This window comes from Mauremys reevesii, linkage group 6, assembly GCF_016161935.1.
Source record: "Mauremys reevesii isolate NIE-2019 linkage group 6, ASM1616193v1, whole genome shotgun sequence".
In the NCBI taxonomy this organism is placed as follows: domain Eukaryota; kingdom Metazoa; phylum Chordata; order Testudines; family Geoemydidae; genus Mauremys; species Mauremys reevesii.
The window spans coordinates 21,658,893-21,680,879 of NC_052628.1; the positions used below are offsets into that span (position 1 = coordinate 21,658,893).

The 21,987-nt window shown below is 42.7% G+C and overlaps 1 protein-coding gene across 8 annotated transcripts in view; it reads right to left on the reverse strand.

Annotated features, from left to right (window-relative positions):
* Window positions 1-4,730: 4,730 nt before the first annotated feature.
* The window catches only part of PDZD2 (PDZ domain containing 2), a 192,568-nt gene continuing 175,311 nt past the window's right edge, over window positions 4,731-21,987 (reverse strand). For all 8 annotated transcript variants that reach the window (XM_039544185.1, XM_039544183.1, XM_039544181.1 and 5 more), the window contains 4 exons: window positions 19,324-19,425; window positions 15,512-15,782; window positions 11,700-11,834; window positions 4,731-9,652 (listed from right to left, as the gene is read on the reverse strand). In XM_039544185.1, coding sequence (XP_039400119.1) covers window positions 9,486-9,652; window positions 11,700-11,834; window positions 15,512-15,782; window positions 19,324-19,425 — 675 coding nt within the window. In that variant the 3' untranslated portion in view covers window positions 4,731-9,485. The remainder of the gene's footprint in view (window positions 9,653-11,699; window positions 11,835-15,511; window positions 15,783-19,323; window positions 19,426-21,987) is intronic.

A 21,987-nucleotide genomic window follows, 5' to 3' on the forward strand; every position in this document is an offset into this window, starting at 1 on the left:
TTTTCACACCTCTTCTGCTAGAACAGGGCCTCATCCTCCCTGATTGAACTAACCTCCTTATCTCTAGCTTGCTTCTTGCTTGCATATATATATCTGCCCCTGGAAATTTCCACTACTTGCATCCGACAAAGTGGGTATTCACCCACGAAAGCTCATGCTCCAAAACATCTGTTAGTCTATAAGGTGCCACAGGATTCTTTGCTGCTTTTATCCTACAACAGAGTTTTTTAAAAAAAACCAACAAAACAAACAAAAAAAAAACGTAAATTCGCTTTAGGGAAAAAAAAAACCCAAACCCAAACCAACTGCCCCCATGTACTCTGTAAAGATGAGTCCTCTGCCCTCACCTGCCAAAAGCCTGGCTCATCCCACTGAGTGGCACTCGTAACGAGCTCCCCAGGTTCCATGGCCCCACACAATACCCTGGCATAACTGGTCTGAGTTCAGTGCCCACTCCAGGTGAGCAACTACTGAGAGTTGCAGAAGGTGTGGGGCAGAGATGGGGCCATGGCTCCTCTCTCTGACACCTCTGCCCATGGAGCTGGCCAGGTAACCAGGCACACCCTTGACCAATTAGGCCTTCTTGGGAAGGGGAGAGGAAGAAACAGAATGAATATATGTAATGACTCTAATAATCATCCAACCCCAATGGATTAGCTCATTACCTCTACCTGTTGACCCTGCACTTTTATTTTCTTTCTCCTCCCCGTTAGTATCTGGGGAGACTTCTCCATCCTCCCTTTCTCTCTGGCTTGTAATCTCGTGTCTAGTTTTCTCCAGCTCCTCTCTGCTTATTTCCTCCTCATCTTGTCCTGCAGGTTCTTTCCACCCAACAGTCCATCCATTTGCTTCCTTAATGGGAAGGACTCTCAATCTGTACAAGGGGGTGGAGCAATCCATCCGGCAACCCTACATCTTTCCACCTATGCTTCCTTTTGCTCCCAGGGGCACCTCTACCACAGGGCAGAATTTCTCATCCCCACATCAACATTCTGTTTTGACCCTAGCTCTGAGTAGTATCCGGAGGGGTTTTGGTAACTCCCACCTGATTTATGAACAGGCTGAAGCCATGTGCACAAGAAGCCTCTGGTACCTCTTCCCTACCATTACCCAGACTGTCGGAGCTTCCTCTTTTTTTGGCCTGGAAGTCCCGTCCCAGAAAAATTCTGCAAAGCAACATTCCATGTGTAGGAAGAAGTCTCTTTTTGTGTGCTCTTCACATCCACGCTGGAAACACACTATGGTCCAAGCCTCTGATGGAGTTCCTCAGGCTCCTCCCTCTTCCCTTCAGTGCCCTTCCCCACCTCTTTTCCAGGTGTAGCCCCTTAAGCCAGTGACCCTTTCTGGGAATGTCTACCTCAGCAAGCTCCTCAGTCAGTTTAACTGTGGCCTCCGGCTGATGTCTGTAGGAATTTTACGCTTCCTAAGCACTATGGGGGTAGGAAAACCGCCCCCTATCATAAAGCGGCTGAAGTGGTTCCCCCCCCCCCCCATCCGGTCAGGAGACACACTGATTAAGCGCCGACCAGGTGTTTACCACTGGAACACGCTGTGCATAAACCACCAATCAGGAGAAGGGGCGAGAAGTTGGACTGAGTTAGTACATGCGCATGATAGGATGATTTATGTAACCAATTATAATAAAAGGACGTGGAAAACCCCCGTGCGGGCGCTCCACTGGAACAGATTGACTGACTTGGCTTCGTTATTTGCAACAATGTCACCTGAGCCATAGTCAGGGAGACTCTGTAGAAGCTGTTCCAGAATCACAGGCTCCATAATCTCTCCCCCAGTTTCTGTACCTGGCTGTAACCAACGCATAGCCCAGTTTGTTAATTTCTGGGCAAATGCAGGAAGCCATAATCCCCGCAGTCAACCTTGTGGCACTAAATTTCTGGCAGTACTTTTCCATGGACTGGCCCACCTGGTCCAGGATGGCTGCCTGAACTGTGTCAGAGTGTCTCACCTGCTCATCACCGAGAGCCAAATATGCCGCAAGTGCTTCCCTGGTAAAACAGGGCGCCAGCTGAAGTGCCCTCATGGGTCTGTTTCAACTGGCTCCTGCTGCCACGCTCTCAAAGGTGACCAGAAATGCATCAGGGTTATATGCAGATCCCGGTTTCTGTCTCTTGCCACGGGACTCACCAAACTTTGCAGGAGTTGCACTGAACCTGGGCTTGCTCTCTTCTAAATTCCTGCGGGATCTTTGGCTGCTCGGCCTGCCAGGCAAACGCAAGGACTGTTCCTCTGCATGGGGGGGACTGTTGGAAAGTCTGCAAAGTCTTCTGCATCTGTCCTTGCTGCTCCCTCAGCAATTGCTATATTTCCTCCATCGCCCAGACTGCCAAACCACTACACAGGCTCCTCCCTCAGATTCTCCTCACGCTGGGAGACAGGCATGATCCCAGACAAGCCCATTCATATGACAGGGTGGGACTGCAGTACCTCTGTCTCTTCCACAAACACAGACTACTTGGAGAGCCTCTCACATAATAGACAACAGTGCTTTATTTACAGTGTCTCAATCCCGCTACAGATACATATCAATGCATCCTCACCTTTCCACTGTTATCCCACTTTCTAGCCCTCTCTCGCAAGGGAAGGTGAGGTGGGGAAACTGACGTGGCTCTGTTTGGAGAACTCCCCTTGTAGTCACCCCAGAGCAATTAGTCCTGGGAGAAAGGGGGAGAATGGAGGGGCCTAATTAGTGTTAATCATGGCTCAGGGTCTCTCTCTCTCAGAACGCTGCCACAATTCCCAACTATAACTATATTAAAATGGAGTTAAGGTTGAGAGTACAGTACGTACCAGTAAAACTCCTTCCAATGCAGCAAGTGCAGCAGCGCGTGTTGACTGTGAGGGAAGTCTAAAAGAGGCGGTATTGTGAAGACTGTTATTCCTTTAAGATCATTCAGGACAAACAACAAAAACCAAAACCATGGTCTGACACAGGGTGTGAAATTTCTCAAAGGAACCATTCTTAAATGAATTTTGACCCCCTAAACTCATTAAAGTAGGAGTGTCATTTGCTATGGAGCAGCAGGGGCAGTCGCCTACTCTCCCCCTCAACCATGGTTTGCCTCCTTCTCCAGACTTTTCATAGCTCCTGCCAGTTGTTGCTGTGGGTGTCCCCCAGTCCTTCAGGGGCTGCTGGGGGGCAGACCAGGCCAGGCCTCCTAATTGCTGCATTGTCAGCACTGCCCTTCTCTCTCTACCTGCTGGACAGGGAGCAGCAGCGCCTTGATCCCCACCCCAGGCCAGCCAACGGTGAGATATGCCTTTCTTCTGCCCCTGCTCCCCAGGGTAGGACCAGCATGCCACCTCTTTGCCCCTCTCTGGGATGGGTCTGGCTGCTACTGCTGTGAGTCTGCTCCCGGGAACATCATCTCATATGTCTCCATCTCACTGACTCACCTGTTACCAAATCTGGTCAGAGGGAGGGATAGCTCAGCGGTTTGAGCATTGGCCTGCTAAACCCAGGGTTGTGAGTTTCCTCCTTGAGGGGGCCATTTAGGGATTAGTCCTGCTTTGAGCAGGGGGTTGGACTAGATGACCTCCTGAGGTCCCTTCCAACCCTGAGATTCTATGCTGCTTCCCCCCCACCTCCCAGAAGCAGGGATGCTGACACACTTTGCCTCCTCCAGAATTTTTCTGCAATGACATCCCTCATCATTAACTGATTTACTTGCAAGTTCTCAGAAAAGTCATCCTGTGCCCCACAAAGAAGTGCTGTAATTTGGGGGGAGGAGAAGCAGCACATCACCTTTAACAAAGAGGCAGAATCCCTGTTTTCAGTGAAAAACCTCAACGCAGCCTTGCCTAGTTACTGAACGGAAAGCAGCACTGGTCCAGGGAGCAGTGCTGCAAAGACAACGATCGATCGTGTGGCATATGCATAAAAGCAGCCAGTCACGAGGCCAAAAAGAGAAAGAGAACTGAATAAGCATGGCTGAGGGACAATCACATGTTTCAAGAGATTTACTAACAGGTGAGTCAGTGACGTATGAGATGATGTTCCCAGGAGCAGGCTGTCACAGCAGTAGCAGCCAGACCATCTCAAAGGAAAGAGAAAAGACAAGGACAGATGAGCCAAGTTTTGTATCATTAAAATATAAATATTAGAGCTTGTCATAAGTTCTGATCTCAAGTGTATTGAAGTCAATGGAAAGACTCCTATTGACTTCAGTTCACCGATGTGGAACAAGCCTTTTTATTTGTGGAATGATCTGTAACATGGCATTGTAACTGATTATTTTAAAGTTTTTCTGCATAGGAAGTACGGTGCATTATACATACCATCCACCATGGAGTCCACTGATTCTATTTTTTTAAAGTAGGAATTGTGGATGGGAAATGTGTTTATTGTTTAATGTTTTATTGGTGTTAGACTACAGAGACCTCAGTTATTCCTAGAAAAATGTGGGTTTCACCTATTTGAATCTTCCCTGTAAACATGCCTCAAAAAATGCTGTTTCTATTCCTGATCAAGTCTACAGAATGCAACATTTAAACAGCAGCTAAAGCCAATCCAATTCCCACTGAATGACAGTGCCAAGGATTTTTTTTAGCTCAATCAGATGCATAGTTTAATATTTCTTAGGCCTCAGAATGTATGGCTGTGCCATCCAGAAGAATATTACCTCTATGAATGGCAGGTCAGAGGTTCAAATAGTGAACTGAAAAGACCACTAACTCACTTATTTTGCTGTGGAAATGAATAGCTAGCAAAGTACTAAGCGTAATATTTATTTTTCAAAATCACTAAAAAAACCCATATTTATGGTGATGCAGATTTACATAACGGAGAAAGCAACTTTTGAAAATGTACAGTCTATTTCATATTATTGCACTCACTTTTTTATAATATACAAGGCATTTTAAAGGGGTTTCAATAAAACAAGTAATATTTATATAAATAAAAGTGTCAATATACAATATCATACAAGAAGTGTATCATCTTAACAGAACACACAAAACCTAACTAGATTGGAATTCCAATGTCTCACGTGACCTACTCTAATCCTCATCAATATTTTCATGTATACAGTTACATACCCTAAATGCACAAGCAGCTAACATTCCAACACCTGGCTGTGGATGATTGATCCAGCTTTTGGGGGGGAAAAATTGTAGAATGTTATTAGGACTAATTCTGAATGAGGGCTGATTGGAAATGTCAGTCACACAAAAATTCTTAATACTTTATTACCCTCAAAAGGGTTTTATTAGGATTGGGATGAAAGTAACCAGCCAAAATGCCTCCTCCCAACTTTAGGCTTAATCCTTTAGTCCTTAACACAGATACAATTCCCAGAGAAGCCAATGAGAGGTTTTCATGCATAAGGACTGCAAGATATTGTATGCCCAGTATCATACTAGAGCCCAATCCCCCCAGTATCCAGTGTGCACATACTTCTGAGCTGCTCCAGCCCTGGAAGACAGTGAATGCTAGATCTGTGACAGGCCAGCTTATCCAGAAGGAAGTCTGCCCTGCTCTGAAAGCCATTCCCTCCACTCCAGGTCCATGGTGAAGAACTGCAGACCTGTCTGGGGCCAGGGACAAATTAAATGTCCATATATGTCCTGACTGGTAACATACTTATCTTTCTACCTGCAACTGTGTGGCCCTAAAGAGATAAAATAGCCCTGGAATGCTTAGGGAACTGAGTGATGATCCCCAATATGAAAAAGGACCATCTTGGGCACTGGCCTCCAATCAGTGAAGCTAATAATGAAAACCAAAAGTTATCTGCTGGGGTCTGGGGAACTTTCTGCATAATTCCTCACAAATCAGTGGTCAGCTGAAAGATGCTGAGTTGGTTCCTTGATCATTGTTCAGGACAGAAAAGGATTATATCTCTGAGTCCTATGACCCCATTCTTTTATCTTACAGTTAAAGAGAGAAAGAGACTCGTCACAACTGATTGTATAAAACTCTTGACTTACAACAAATTACTCTGAATTAACACTGGTAGAAGTGAGACCAGAATCTATCATAGAAAATGTAAGGTTGTTGGCACCTTAAGAGTCTTTCCTAGCTCACTGATGTATAGGATAGGAAGGAGGCTTTGTGGCTGTGCTAGCTAAGGTGCTCAAGGAACCTCCATGCCTCATTTTGGCTTTTTCAGGACCCTATAAAAGTAATAGTTTACAGTGTAATAAAGAATCATTCCTAGTAAATTTCAAAAGAGTACTGTAGAGTCATCTGTTCCTAGAGAACAGTAATAGGTACATGTTGTAAGATCTGCTTAGCCTGATCTATTAGATAGATTTCTTTTCATACCTACTAATTTCACATTTCCAATCCATATACTCTCACTCTACATTAAGTGCATAGCAGGATTTCATTTGCACCATGTATTGTACAACTCTTACTTTACCTCTACAAGGTGAAGATTGAATACAAATGACCATATTCTCCACTCTTTCCTTTTCGAAAGCAGATTCCTAGAACATGGACTTTTATATTGATGAGTATTGTTACCTCAACACAATTGCTGAAAAATTCTATTGTAATAATTTGAACCCTAGCAGAATCAATACAGATCTTCTGTTTCCTATCACAAAACATAGCTTTGGCAAGAAGAATGATCACATGGCTTAATATGTCAGGGTTAAAAAGTAATTATACATCAAACATAAAAATATCATTAGTAGAACTGTATCATAATATTCAGAACATGTTAATAAATCATACCACTTAAATGTTAAATCCATCATTCCTTTAAATTACATTTCATATTTTATCACACACAAAAACCCACCTAGTTTTCATGTTGACATTTGCCCAACATATATTTCCAAGTATGTGTAAAATAAAAGAGAGTATTTGATAATGGAAAAATGAAAGCTTTATAAATCACTCTCAGACAGTGAATAGTACCTGCAAATAAGTGTCTGAAAATTATATTATTCACTATATATCATTTTCAAGACATCCCTCAAATTCAGTAAGCTTAATGTACAAGACGAAAATCTTCTTCTTTGAGTTCACACTTAAATAAGGGATCTGTATGCTTCTTGGTTCAGAATTTAGTAAAGTTCTAATGCTGCACTGGAAAAAATGTCATTTTTCAAAACACAATTGTGGTTTACCATTTTAAAATAGCAAAGTGTCAATCCTGTACTGTGTATGTGTGTATATATATATATGTGTGTGTGTGTGTATTCACTATACTGCATTAAACTCTACATGCATATTTATGTATCTAGTATACGTACTGTTTGTCTAACTTTTTCAGATTTTGATCATTCCTGAAAAAGGCATCACAGTTTGTCATATTTTCTCCCTGTTTTCAGCATAAATTTAAGCTAAGCTTTTCCTCTCAACATGGGGCCTGATACCACAGTGAGGTCCATGTGGCTGGAATCTTGCATCCACATTAAGCCTCATTAAAGCTAACAAAGTTGCATTCAAAGCTCATTGTAGGATCAGTGACAAAGCTAATCCAATTCTGCAGCCACTCCATATCCAGAACTTCCACTAACTTCATTGGAAATTCTGTGGGTGGAGCACCTGAAGGCTGCAGCCCCGCATTCATCTTTTCAGTACCCAAATGTTGTTGGCATCTCTCCCTAGATAGACACTCTAATGTTCATGTAACTTGAAAAAAAAAACCCATATATATATTTTTATATCTAGACAGAAGTTGTGCAACTTTTCTGTACACCTGATCTCTGGATGCCACAAGGAACTCTATGCATTTCCACACATCACAAGTTGTATTCTAGCCGGAAACACAACCAAAAGAAAAATGTTTCATTCAGTAAAGACTATTGACTATAAAAATAATATGAATAAATACATCTGAATATGGTATAAACTAGAGATTGGTTCCAGCTACAACATTTGCGTCCCATCCAGACCTTTTCAACACCACATAACCAGCGTACGCTCGTTATAAATATTGGGGCTATTTGCAGGCTGCTGAGCTGGCTCCAGGTTTGGATTTGGAATGCCTCTATTGGTCAGGGCTGTTTCTATGGTTTTGGGCCCATGACAATTTGAGGACACTGGACCAAACAATTTGTTCTCACTGTTAGGGATGATGGTTTCTTTTTGCTTTGTCACTTGTGTGTTATTCAGTCATCTCAAACTTAAGCAAATAAATTGTTCTAACCTCTCATACCATATTCTTTCTTCCCCTCAAACAGTGTACGATAAATAATACACAGGAAAACAACTGTTATAGATACATGCTTTGAATATTGGTGAAAAATCCAGGATAAGTACAGGTGACATTCAATTGTTTCTACAATATGGTTTTTCAGCTAATGAGTTATGATCTATGCAGATAAAGCCAATTCCATAATTCAAAATCCTCAACCAGTCCATTACTCACTCAATCCAAGACATATTTACAATACGCACGCTGCCTGTGAAAATAAATATTTGAGAAGAAAAGTAACAAGTGTGGCCAGTTCAAATTTAACTGGGCAAAATCTAGATATTTGGACCCAAATTGTCAAACTTGAGTTTTTAAACTTAGGCAACCGTAATCCTCTTTTAGGCACCCAAATGAAAGTGGGTGGATTTTCAGAGGTGCCGTGCCCCCACTGAAGATAATGGGAACTGTGAGTGCTCAGCATCTTTGAAAGTCAGCCCACTTTTATTCAAGTGTCTAACTTTAGGAACCCAAGTTTGAAAGTTCAGACTGCAATTTTTACACTCCAGTCTTAATTATACCCATAAATTATACCAAAACTGCTACCGTCCTTCCAATCCTCTGCAGATAGTCATCCAACATTTGCGACAGATTTTCTTTTCCTAAACGAAGGTCTGCACACAGATTTCTAATGTATGAATATGGTGTGATATTCAGATTTAATGATATGTCACTGAGAGCTGATTTAACAGTGTTGTGTGTTCAGTTCATAGGTTTCTAGATGATTCTGAGCTTCATGATAAAATGTTCGTGGTTTAGATTTACAAAGCTGTGCAAAATTATACTTCTTTTTGTCATGCCTCTTTAGCAAAACGGCGCTTAGAAGAATAAAGTGAGATTGTTCCAGACATTCTCCTTTTATAACAAATACAGACTGGACCCCAAGTCAGTGTGTTGAAGTCAAGTTATAGCTAAGTAATACAGTCAAAACACCCATCCTCATTAACAGGATAGCAACGAACGAGTTATGCTCCCCATTTCCAAACACTAAACCTATTGGGAACAGGCAAAACATTTCAAACAGAATCTGCTAAAAGGTTTTGAAGTTCCATTAAAATACCACCTGACACAAAAGTCCTCTTACTGTTTGGCTTCTCACATCCTGGGAAAGTAAAGTGTATAAAAACACTGCATGAAACAAATGTGTTCCTTGTTTGCATATCCCAGTGCTCCTCTGATGCTTTTAGCAAGCCGCTAGAGAGCATTAAGTCACTTCTACACAGCTTCAAAAATGTAAGGACAGCTGGTAGTCTGTTTTGAAAGGACTACTTCTAAGGAACATGTTGCCTTAAACAAGTGTAGCTAGAAATAGTGCTTCTGTCATACTGAAGTTCTAGGCTTTCTGATCAGCAACTGAACTGGTCCCTCTGGGACAGATTTAATGATGTTCCAGGCATCGTAGTGCATGAGACCAATCAATGATTTTCCACTAATGGCAACAATTTCATCTCCAGCTTCTATTTTTCCAGCTTGCTCTGCAGCGCCACCTATGAGCAAATAAGTTACAGTCAATATAAAAACAAAGGGATCGCTTTCCACTGTGGCAAATGGGAAATAAATGATTCTTCAAACTATGCCAATTGTATTATTAATCCCCGAGATTTAGCACTAACAGTTTATTCCAGCATAGTGCACACAGTAACAGTAAAGTGTTAACGTAGCTGAGAGAACGTTAAATTCTGGGTGTTTGAGATGCCGTGTAAAACAAAGCTTCTGCTGAGATTAACTAAGCAATACGGGGCCATGAAAACTGCTGTATATTGGCGCTAATATTTTGTAAGAAAACCTGTTGAATTAAATAAATGTGCATGTTCACATGGACAAAAATAGTTATTTCCACAGAAAATGTAACAGGCCATTTTTTGCCCAGTATGAACCTCAATGGAATTTTAGCATTTTATTCTCCAGAGGATAAAACAACAGACTCTAAAATCGTTAGTGACAGTGACGGGGCAAACCAAGGACAAGCTTTAGGGTATAGACAGAGGCAAACTTCCTGTCCAGTTAGAAATCATATGTTAGTGATCAAAGTGTGTTTTCGCTATGATGATAACGTAGCTGTATCATTATGTCAGGGCCGCCCAGAGTGGGGGGCAAGTGGGGAAATTTGCCCCAGGCCCTGCAGGGGCCCCCATGAGAATATACTATTCTATAGTATTACAACTTTTTTTGATGGAAGGGGCCCCCAAAATTGCTTTGCCCCAGGCCCCCTGAATCCTCTGGGCAGCCCTGCATCATGTATCAAGAAACACCAGTAGGAGTTGTAATTAATGACATAAATAGGAATGTTCCAAATAATGGCATCATACAAAATGAAAAAAGTGACCCTCCCCCACAAAATAAATGTTTAAATATTAAATATTAAAAAGCGAAACTGATTTGTGGCTAGGCCATATAGATTTCATTTTGACTCTTTCCCTTATAAGAGAATAGGAACATGGGGTCTGATCCTGCAAGATGCTGAGCACCCTTGGATCCCACTAAGTCAATGGGAGCTAAAGAGGCTTAGGTCCTTGCAGGAGGCACTCGGCTTTTCACATGATCATATCCATAAGAGCCAGGACTAAACTATATGAAAAGTACAGGGAAGTACTGGGCATTGGTTTCTATTCTGCATGCAACACATGTAAGTTTAACCATCTGGCTGGCAGACAGAGCATCCAAGAATGGCAGTTTTCCAATGCACATGCATTGTGTATTGTACTCTTGGGAGAAGGCTGATCACTGTGCTAAGAGCACTTGAAGCAGAAAATTAACACCATATTGTAGATAAAGAACTTCAGAGGAAAGCTCAACAAAAACAAAAAAAGAGAAAGAGGTAAAAAGTCAGAGCAGGTGAAGTAGTATTTGGGAAGAACATAGAACCAGGTTTTCTGCCACCCCAAGCGGCAAAAAAAAAAAAAAAAAAAAAAAAAAAAAAGCCGCGGCAGCGCAATTGTGTCGCTCCACTCTTCAGCGGCAATTCAGCGGTGGGTCCTTCGCTCCGAGAGGGACTGAGGAACCCGCTGCCAAATTGCTACCAAAGACCCGGACGTGCTGCCCCTATAGCGGCCAGACTGCCGCCCCTTGGTATTGGCCACCCCAAGCACCTGCTTCTTTAGCTGGTGCCTGGAGTTGGTCCTGCATAGAACCATGGTTTCATTGCGCTGTCCTTCACCGTAGGTGTCAGCTTTGCTTTCCACGGGAATGGGAGACAACAGATGAAATGCTAGCTTTTTATAGAATACTGCTGTAATACTAGATGAACTGCTATTGCTGGCTGCAGTTCAATATTTACAGTAACGGGTAAGCCTAGCACATAATCACAGCACACTTACACAGCACACTTGTCACATTAATCCTACAAACACTTGTTAGCAGGTGTGGTACTTACTACCATGATCCGTGTTTTTAAGATTAGGCCTTTAGTTATTAAGAGGTATAGAATGCATTAGAAAATAACCCAGCTCCATAATTATCCAATTCAACCAAGTCGGAACAATGTATAGTAGAAGAAAATGGGATTACAGCCATGTAAATATATTTTCCAAATACCTTTAAATATTCTTTTTACAAGCAAAGGTCTGTCTCCAGAAACTGAAGCTTTTCCACCATCAAGGCTGAACCCTAAGCCAGCAGAGGTTTTCCATAGTTCAACAGAAATGACATCACTCATATCCACTTTTGGACCTGCAACAGAACACACGCAACATTTTGTTATTGACCTACAATTCTCACTTCTTTGCTGTGGTGAGAAAATGATCCACAATTTAATTTCTACTAAAACTGCTACATGTTTTCAGTCAGTTTTTTTTAAGGGCACATGCATATTACGCCGTTGCACAACCCACAGTGGCCTGTGCAGGTCAGTTTTTGCAATATGCAATTACCCATTAGCGGTGGAGTCATTCAGATTTCTCATGTTCAACAAGGATGTGCCTAGACATTTTTGTGGGTGACATTAAGGAGGCCTGATGAACATTTGCCCAACGGGATTTAGTAAAAATTAATTTAAAAAAATTGAAGTGTTTAAAAAGAAATCACAAGAACAATGAGCTGCAAAACTTTATAGTCTTCAATTTGATACTACTTATTTAGATCTTGGATGATGGGTTTCTAAAGAGCAAGTCTGCCCAAACATTAATTTGATCAAAACCCATTCACTTTCTTTCTTTCTTTTTTTAAGGGAGGGTTTTTTAATATACTGACTTGTGTGAATTTATGCTCCTGCTCTCTAATCAATGGATATACCTAATAGAAATTATGCCATAGCCCATGTAGAAATGCCCCCATGAATTTGGAACAAAGGAGTAGATGTGATGTATCTTGATTTTAGTAAGGCTTCTGTCATAGTCACACATGACATTCTCAAAAGCAAACTAGGGAAGTGTGTTCATTCTAGATGAAATTACTATAAGATGGGTGCATAACTGGTCAAAAAGCCATACTCAAATAGTAGTTATCAGTGGTCCAGTGTCAAACTGGTAGGGTGTATCTAGTGGGGACCCACCATATTTTCATTAATAACTTAGATAATAGAATGAAGAGCGTGCTTTTAAAATTTGCAGATGACAGCAAACTGGGAGGGGTTGCTAGCACTTTAGAGGACAGGATTTAGAACTCAAAATGACCTTGACAAATTGGAGAATTGGTCTGATTTCAACAAGATGAAATTCAATAAAGACAAGTGCAAAGTACTACACTTAGAAAGCTAAAAATCAATGTACAACTACAAAATGGGGGAACAACAGGCGAGGCAGTGGTACTGCTGAAAAGGATCAGGGGTTTATAGCAGATCACAAACTAAATACAGATAAAAAATGTGATGTAGTTATGAAAAAGGCTAATATTGTTCTGGGGAATATTAACACAGGAGTCTCGTATGTGATACACTGGAGGTAATTGTCCTGCTCTGCGTGGCACTGGGAGGCCTCAGCTGGAGTATTCTGTCCAATTCTGGGTACCACACTTTAGGTAAGATGTGATTACAATGGCAAGAGTTCAGAGAGCAACAAAAATAATAAAAGGTTTAGAAAATCTGACCTATGAGGAAATGTTAAAAAACCGGTCATGTTTAGTCTTGAGAAAAGAGTAATGGACTTAATCTGCAGGAATGGAGATTTAGGTCAGATATTGGGAAACACCTTTGAACTACAAGGTTAGTTCATCTCCGGAATATGCTTCCAAGGGTGGTTGTGGAATCGCCATCACTGGAGGTTTTTAAGAACAGGTTGCACAAACACCTGTCGGGGTGGTCTGGGTTTACTTGGTCTTGCTTCAGCTCAGGGGGCTGGACTTGATGATTTCTCAAGCACACCCTTCCAGCCCTACAGTTCTATGATTTATGTTCTATTCCCTGCCCCAGTGACTGTCAAATTTATACAGCCGTGGAATTATCATAATTTAGTGCAAACTGTTGAATTTCAAAACTGTACCTTAGGCATCTGAAACTGAGCTCTGCCTAATGAGAAGGTGCTGATGTAAATGTATGGGCTAGCGTGTGTTTGTCCTGGGGGAATTCTGCACTACTGTGCAATGCAGAACTTGTGCAGAATTTTGGATTTCCCCCACAGAATTGGGGCTGCAGAGTTGCTGGCCACCAGTAGGGGCCATTGGACTCTGCAGAGCCCAGCTCGCAGTATTTAAGGGCCCAGCCCAGTAGGGACAGAGGCTGCACAGTCTGGCTGCCAGCCTGATCCTCGTCCTCCCAGGGACAGGAGAGGGCCTGGGAGAATTTTTTCTGTGCGCAGAATTTTTTGGCACAGAATTCTCCCAGGAGTAACAGCTGCACTCTACAGGATGGACAATAAGTGAGATCATGTTGCTCTCTAGTAGCTGCAGCCCACAGAGGCTACGCACCCTTCAGCTCAAGTGGCAGGAACGTTTTTGGAGCAGAAAGTCAGGGGGGTCCATCTACAATGATGTCCATTAAGTCTACGTGGCCATTAAATAGTTACAGAAAGGCCATTCTAATCAAGATGACATACTGCATCCTGATATATGTGGTCTCCAGAGACACCTCTGCATCAAAATGAAGATACCAATAGGCTGCATATTAAAATTTCATGGGCTGCATTTAATCTGCAACATACACTTTGACCACCCCAATTTGGTAATAAATATTTTGGTAATAAATTATATCTGGTGTAAATCTGCACGGTTCCATTGAAAACAATGGAGTTACACCAATTCACAGAACGGAGGATCATATCCATTTATTTATAAAGTGATTCCTCTCTCTTTTACAGCTATTTGGATGCTCTACTGTGATTCAGGATTAAAACACGAGAAAGGCAAGAAAAATACCAATATGGAAAAACACAGCCTCAGCTAAAGCCTAGTGCTGACAATTTCAAAAGTGAGTCACTAACTTTTCTATGCCTCCATTTCTTTGTGCCCAGCTTGAACTGAGCACCTGGAGCACTAGTGGCAGATCACTCTGCAGGGATGCTGCATTATCAGATCTCTTGGTGATGACAGTTATTCATCATCACTGATTGATTCCTCTTCTCCAGGCTGGGTATCAATGGAATCACTGAAGTGCAGCCCCAGAAACATTCCTGAAGCCACAGAACATGGTCAGAAAATATTAGCTGACCAGAATGGTAAAGTGTCCTAGTTCTAAAACCAGGAGACCCATTCAGAACATCTCAAGATAATCTCAGCTCCAAAGCAAGGTCCAGTGGTCATTCGGAACCTATTCATGAGGCCACTGATATCCACTGGGACTAGAAGCTGTTAAACTGTCACTTTTCCCCAGTCTCATCTTTGGAATGGATTGGGATTTGGTTAGATCTCTCTATTTTCTGTAATATCAAAATACCTTTCTTGTATATTTTCATAAAACATCATAAAAATTAAATTCTGCCATTTTATAGATCAGTTCCACTCCCTGTGACTAATAAACTGTAGTTCTAGGTTGAGTTTCTTTGTTTTTGCACTCGCTATTGTTATTTTAAACGCCTTCAAACACACAATTCCCAACTTCATCCTGGATTGGACGAGTATGTGTAAATCAAGAATAGTTTGTCTTTTGCCAGAAGGTTATGAAATAATCATTTTAATTATAAACAGGAGTCCTGTTAAACCTGATGCAAGCCATACTGAAATCAATGGAAAAACGGTGATAAACATCAACGGGAGTTGAATCAGGCCCTAAATGTTCATCTAAGTGTCTACCTATTTATGATGGCTTCTAAAAATTGCATTTGGGTTCCAAAGAGTACAAATAAAACTTAAAATTAATTTCGTTTGCTTTCTCTGATCACATAAGAAATGGACACTTATAATCTGAAGCATATGGACATTTTCCCCTTGGTCTGCTCTGCAGTGACTCCCTTCCAACTATTCTTGGACTAAGATCATACCTGTTCCTATTTCCATGGTAACATCCTTTCCAGGCACAAAGTGTTTTCTGCCAGTAGCTGATATTTCAAGTCTGGATGAAATCTTTTCTCTGTCTTTCTTTTTCTCGATGACAATGACTGCATATTTGTGCAGTCTTGCCTGATGCAGAGCATTCAGAACGTCTCCATGGACAGAACCCGCCAGAGACATGCCATTAATTGACAGAATGAGATCTCCACAATGGATAGTCCCTTCTTGAGATGCCACACCCTTTGAAAACACCCTGTGGACCTAAAAGAAAGATTATTACTTAATACTCTGATAGTATCATGAATATGCATAGTGCAGTACAACTCAGACACAAGTGAAGGCTCTGCCCCCAAAAAGCTTACAATCTAAGGGTTTGATATTCTAAACACCGTTAGGCATAATGTTTACTCTTAGGTCTTGTCTTCACTGTGGGATAAATTGGTGCTCCTGCAATCAATTCAGTGGTGTCAATTTAGTGGGTCTGGTGAAGACATGATAAGTTGATGGGAGAACACTCTCCCATCAACTTCAGTACTCCACCTAAATGAGAGGCTGAAGCTAAGTCAACAGGAAAGCGTCTCCTGATGACATAGTGTGGTGTAGGCACTGTGGTAAGTTGATGTAGACTACGCTGATGTAAGTTACATTACTTGAGTTGTGTAACTTACATCTACTTACCCTGCAGTGTAGGCAAGGCCTCAGTCAAGATATATCAGTAAAGATAGAGAAATATTAATGCCATTGTTAAAGGGACTGGTGAGACCTCATCTGGAATACTATGTACAATTCTGGCCACCCATGTTTAGGGTCCTACCAAACTCATGATCCATTTTGGTCAGTTTCACAGTCATGGGAGTTTAAAAAATAGTAAATTTCAGTTGTGGGATGGTCACAAGATTATTGTGGGGGGTGGGGTTGGGGTATTGCTACCCTTACGCAGCAACACACTTCAGAGCTGGGCATCTGGAGAGCGGTGGCTGCTGGCTGGGAGCCCAGCTCTGAAGGCAGAGCTGCCAGCAGCAGCGCAGAAGTAAGGATGGCATAGTATGGTATATTGCCACCCTTACTTCTGTGCTGCTGCCTGCAGAGCTGGGCCCTCAGTCAGCAGCCGCCACTCTCTGGCCACCCAGCTCTGAAGGCAGCAGTGCAGAAGAAAAGCTGGCATGGTATGGTATTGCCACCCTTACTTCTGTGCTGGCGGGATGCTGCCTTCAGTGCTGGGTGCCAGCCAACAGCTGCAGCTGCCCAGTTCTTAAGGCAGTGCAGAAGTAAGGGTGGCAATACGGTGAGCCCCCTAAAATAACCTTGTGACCCCCTGAAACTCCCTTTTGGGTCAGGACCCCCAATTTGAGAAATGCTGGTCTCCCCCGTGAAATCTGTTTGGTATAGGGTAAAAGCACACAAAAGACCCGATTTCACAGAAGGAGACCAGATTTCACAGTCTGTGATGCATTTTTTCATGGCCGTGAATTTGGTAGGGCCCTACCCATGTTCAAGAAAGAGGAATTGAAACTGGAATAGGTTCAGAGCAGAGCTACTAGGATGATTTAGGGAACAGTAGGCCTATTTTATAAGAGGATACTAGCAAAACGAAGGCTGACAGAGAATCTGACTACTCTCTCTAAGTACATCAGGGGATAAACGCTGAGATGAAAAGAGCTATTAAAGCTCAAGGACAATGATGGTACAAGAATAAATGGATATAAACTGGCCATGAATAAATTTAGGCTGGAAACTAGGAGAAGGTTTCTAACCATCAAAGGAGCCTTCCAATCGGAGTGGTGGGGCCAAGTAACCCAACTAATTTTAAGATAGAGTTTGATAAATTTATGAGTGGGACTGTAAGACAGGGCTCCTTGCTATAGGAGAGGACTGAACTCGATGACCCAGGAAGTCTCGTTCAGTCCTATGAGGTGTCCCACCCACTATGCCAGGTTAAAGTGTCTGCAGGACTGGGCACAAAGAACTAGTTAAGCACTTAGTCGATGGGCACTAAGAAGTAGCCGTAACTGTGTATTTGACATTGGCTGTTACATGGTCACCCGCGCAGCTTCAAGTGCCTATTTTTGATGATTTGGCTGTTCCAATTATGTATTCACCATCACCGATGTAACAGTCTTTTTGGTTGTGTAAACTATTTTTTTCTTGCAAATACAGAAAATTCTAGAGGGCAGTTAAAGTGGGGAAAATCCGGAGTAACTCCTTGGGCTCCAGTAGACTGGCTCAGGATTTGTGCCGGTGTAACTGATAGAAGAAAATGGCCCGAAAGTAGCAACTCTGGATTTTTAAAGACTTGTTTACAAGATACTGTGCCGCTGTTAGAGCACTGTTATATGCTTCCTTTCACAAAGGTTCATGCTGTGAATTTGTGAGTACAATTCTATATGCTTATCTCAAGGTACTTTGCAGACTCTCTGGCACTTACTGGGGGAGTGCAAGTCTTCTGGGCACCCCCCAGAGAGGAACCAATGCCCTGCTGCACCTCACCCCAACACAGTCCCCCATGGGGAAGCCTTGCTAAAGAGCCCTAGGTTTCAGGGGCTAACATTTCCAGGCAGGTTTCAGAGGCAGTGTAAGGAGGCACTCCCAGTGAGGCGCTAACTAATTGCAGCTCAGTGTAGGCTCAATATCTTGAAAGAAGGGTGTAACTCTCCGAGGGGAGAGACATAAGGCGGCACTGCTGACCAGAAGCCAAGGCAGGAAGCTCTGGGAAAATGCCGGAGCTACCTTGCATATGTAAGGCTGTAAGGCAAGGGTGGAGCTGGAGACATTGCTGTATTAGTGTCAATTTGGATTAAAACTGACCCCCCTAATAATGCCCTACCTGGCAGAGGTGTTTGTGTGCTTAAAAGTGGATTCTTGGGTGAATTTTTCTCTTGTTATTTCCCCCCTGATCCTAATATGTGCCCCCCAAACAGTCTCATCACCCTGGCAGAGCCTACCCCTGCTCCCACTCAAATCACTGGGAGTTTTACTACTGACTTCAATAAGAATGGAACAGGCCTCAAAAGAAGTACCATTCCAGTGGGTGTCACTGTGGTCCAAAGATTGAGGCATGCCCTCCTCCTCCTCTCAGCATCTAACAGGTTCATCCTCATAAGTGTGGAATCTAAAACTTTCCCACGTCAAAGGGCTTGCTGCACGGCATATGGGTTCTCCTGTTTTTCTCCATATTACTGGTTCTACTTTTTGATAGTGTTTCAGTTGTTTGGTATCACTTTTTTATTCCTTGGTTTCACTTAATGGCACTTACAATGTCCTGGGTTTAAAAGTATTTTATAAATAATCATTATAATTAGTGTTCACTTGTTACCAAAAGAACTTTGTGAAGCGAAATCCAGAATGTTTGCCTCAGTCTGAAATAGCTGTCCTTAGGTTTACAAAAACATTCCATAACTGGACATTTTATGACAAAAGTTCAAAGGCTGGAAATTGAAATCTCCTTACAAAAGGTTACATTTACCTTGAGTATGTGAGATTTTTATTTATATCCCTTGGGACTTTGATTCAGTTGATCCCACAGATTAATAATCCAGTTACATATTAATCTAAGAAGCACTTTTAAATCTAATTTGAAAATGTAATCGTCATCCATCTTCAGTAATAAAAATATTGCATCAACTTATTTTTCACCCAGGCACTTCCCTCTCTGATTTCATGATAGCATGCAGCAGCCTCTCTAAGTCCCTGATCTATGACTCAAGACTGCCTTGCAGTGACACTTGCTAGATGAACACTTGATCTAATTTCAAGCTTGCTTTGCAGTCAACTTTGCTGAAAAAGACTTGCAGTCATCACTTACTATGATAGATTTCTGCTCCAGATCTATCCCTCCAGCGACACTAAATCCCAGGCCAGCACCTTCTTCTTTATTCAAGACCACAAAGTAAGCATCTTCTTTGCTCTAACAATAGAACAGAAGGGGAACCAAAGATCAAGACAAGACACCCACAACAAGGTAAAGAGTCCCAGCATGCTGACACTACTGCAACTTGAGTTTACAGTTTTAAAAAGCTAATGTCATTCTTGTGAAAGGAGTCCGATTGAAGTCCTGTGTTTATTCACACAGCGGGTACTGCATGAGCAGCAGTGCAGGCTCTCTCTCAGTAACGGGGGCTCTTCCATCAACCAGACAAAGAGCTGATCGCTCGAAGTTGAAGCCAGATACATTCAGACTAGAAATAAGGCACACATCTTTAACAGTAAGGGCAATTAACCACCGGAACAACTTAAGCAGGGTTGTGGTGGGTTGTTCATCACTGGGAATGTTTAAATCAAGATTGGATGTTTTTCTAAAAGACATACTCTAGTTCAAACAGGAATTAAATCAGGGAAGTTCTGTGATTTGTGTTACATGGGGAGTCACAGTCATAGAGTTTAAGGCCCAAGGGGACCACCGGGTCATTCAGTCTGACCCCTTGTATAGCCCAGGCCACCAACACCACCCCACACCCACACACTAAACCCAACAACCAAAATTAGACCAGAGTTTTACAGCCCATAGGAGACTAGACTGTTTTATATCACAGGCAAAGAATAGAAGGGGCTATAGTATGCCAGTGCCCAAGGCCCACGCAATGGCACGGAATGATTAAGCAGCCTTGTTGCCGCCTCAGAGCCTTGACCCATCCCTTCCAATGTCCCCTTGCCAGCTGTGGCCATCCCTTCAAAGGAAGCAGACTTGAAAGCCCCCCAGAAAACATGGGGCGATGGGATCCCTTCCTGACCCCTGCAGCTGGCTGACTGAAATCCTGAAGGTCAGACTAGATGATCACAGGGGGCCCCTTCTGGCCTTATAATCTAAGACAACACCATGGCTCCCTAGTTCTACCCTGAATGGCTCCTCTATAGCAACAGTTCAGTTTCTGTACCTGTTCATCTCTTGGACTTCTACCGAAGGGTCTGTCTACACTGTAACTCCTGGGTGTGACTGCAGCTCGAGCCAGGGCTGCCCAAAGAGGGGGGGCAAGTGGGGCAATTTGCCCTAGGCCCCGCAGCGGTCCCCACGAGAATATAGTGTTCTATAGAATTGCAATTTTTTTTATGGAAGGGCCCCCCGAAATTGCTTTGCCCCAGGCCCCCTGAATCCTCTGGGCAGCCCTGGCTTGAGCTGACATACCTGAGCTAGCTTTAATCTTGCTAGCTCAGGTCCTGGAATAGCGAAGCCACGGCAGCATGAGTTTAAGCCTAGCTTATCCCCAGGAGTCATTACCCAGGGTGCTAAGCGGGTTTGTCCAGCCCACACTGACGTTCACACTGCTGTGTCTTCACTGCTCTGGGATCCAGGTAAGCTAGATTAAAGCTAGCTCAGGTATGTTGCCTTGACATGCAATCATATCCTGTGATTAAAGTCTAGGCATACACTAGCACTGCCAACAGGAATTGTTCATGAGACCAACTGGTTTCACATAAAGCTAGTCACCAGTCATCAGCAGGTGACAACTGTCAGCCATTCCTGACCAGGGCTGAATTCAAGCCAGTGACCAATAGATAAAAGGTATCCTATTGCCAAACTCATGAGCGGTCCAGTCTATCACAGAGTCATGCAATATGCTAAGGAGGACTACGATGTACTATATTTACCTTTCAGTACCAACCACCAAGGGAGCTAGTGAACAGGGGAGCTTGAGAGGGAGATCTCCTTGCTGAACAAGGTGTGAATGAGCTTGCTTGGCTTTTTGGCTGTTTGTTTTTCTCTTTCAGGTTACTGAAAGTTGAAGTGTCAATTGGGATTGTGTGTTTAGGGACTGTTTGAGCCTTTGTTCCCTTGATCAGATTCAATCAGCCCTTGATCATCTTTGATCACACTTGCAAGTGAAACATTCTATTTTCTACATTATGACATGGGATGTGCAAAAGCAAGACTGGAATTCCACCTACCACAAGGACCATTCCGCTACACATGCCAGCGAAGAGAACTCTTCAGCGAGCTGAACACTTTGGGCTAAATTCAGCCTCACTATAAACAAGCAGATCTCCAGTGAAGACCATGGAGTGGCACCTGCTTACATCAGGGCTCAACGCGGCTTGTAAAACTGATTGATATGAAACGGTGGGCCATTGCCAGAGCACAGAGTTTGCTACGCTGGATGAGACCATTTGTCTATCAAGTTGGGTGTCTTGCATTCATCAGTTATTAGGGTGAACGGAACACGGTTATGAACAGTCTGTTTAGACATTTTCCAGTATAAATAAGACAATAAACAATTGTCTGGTGGCAGTAACAAGATATTAACTGGGCCTGCTGCTGATCATAAGGCGCTGACTCTGTAAAGCAGCCTCTGGCCTTGGATCGCTTCCAGCTCTTAGCATTTCCAGGAACTGCCAATGCTTCAATTAACGGCATCTCATTAGAATCGAGGCCCTGACACAGTTTAATCTATTTACCATTGAATGACATATTTAGTTCACTGGACTGGAAACGTGTTTAACTCAGAGGGTTGTCTCTTAAATTAAAGCCCCAATC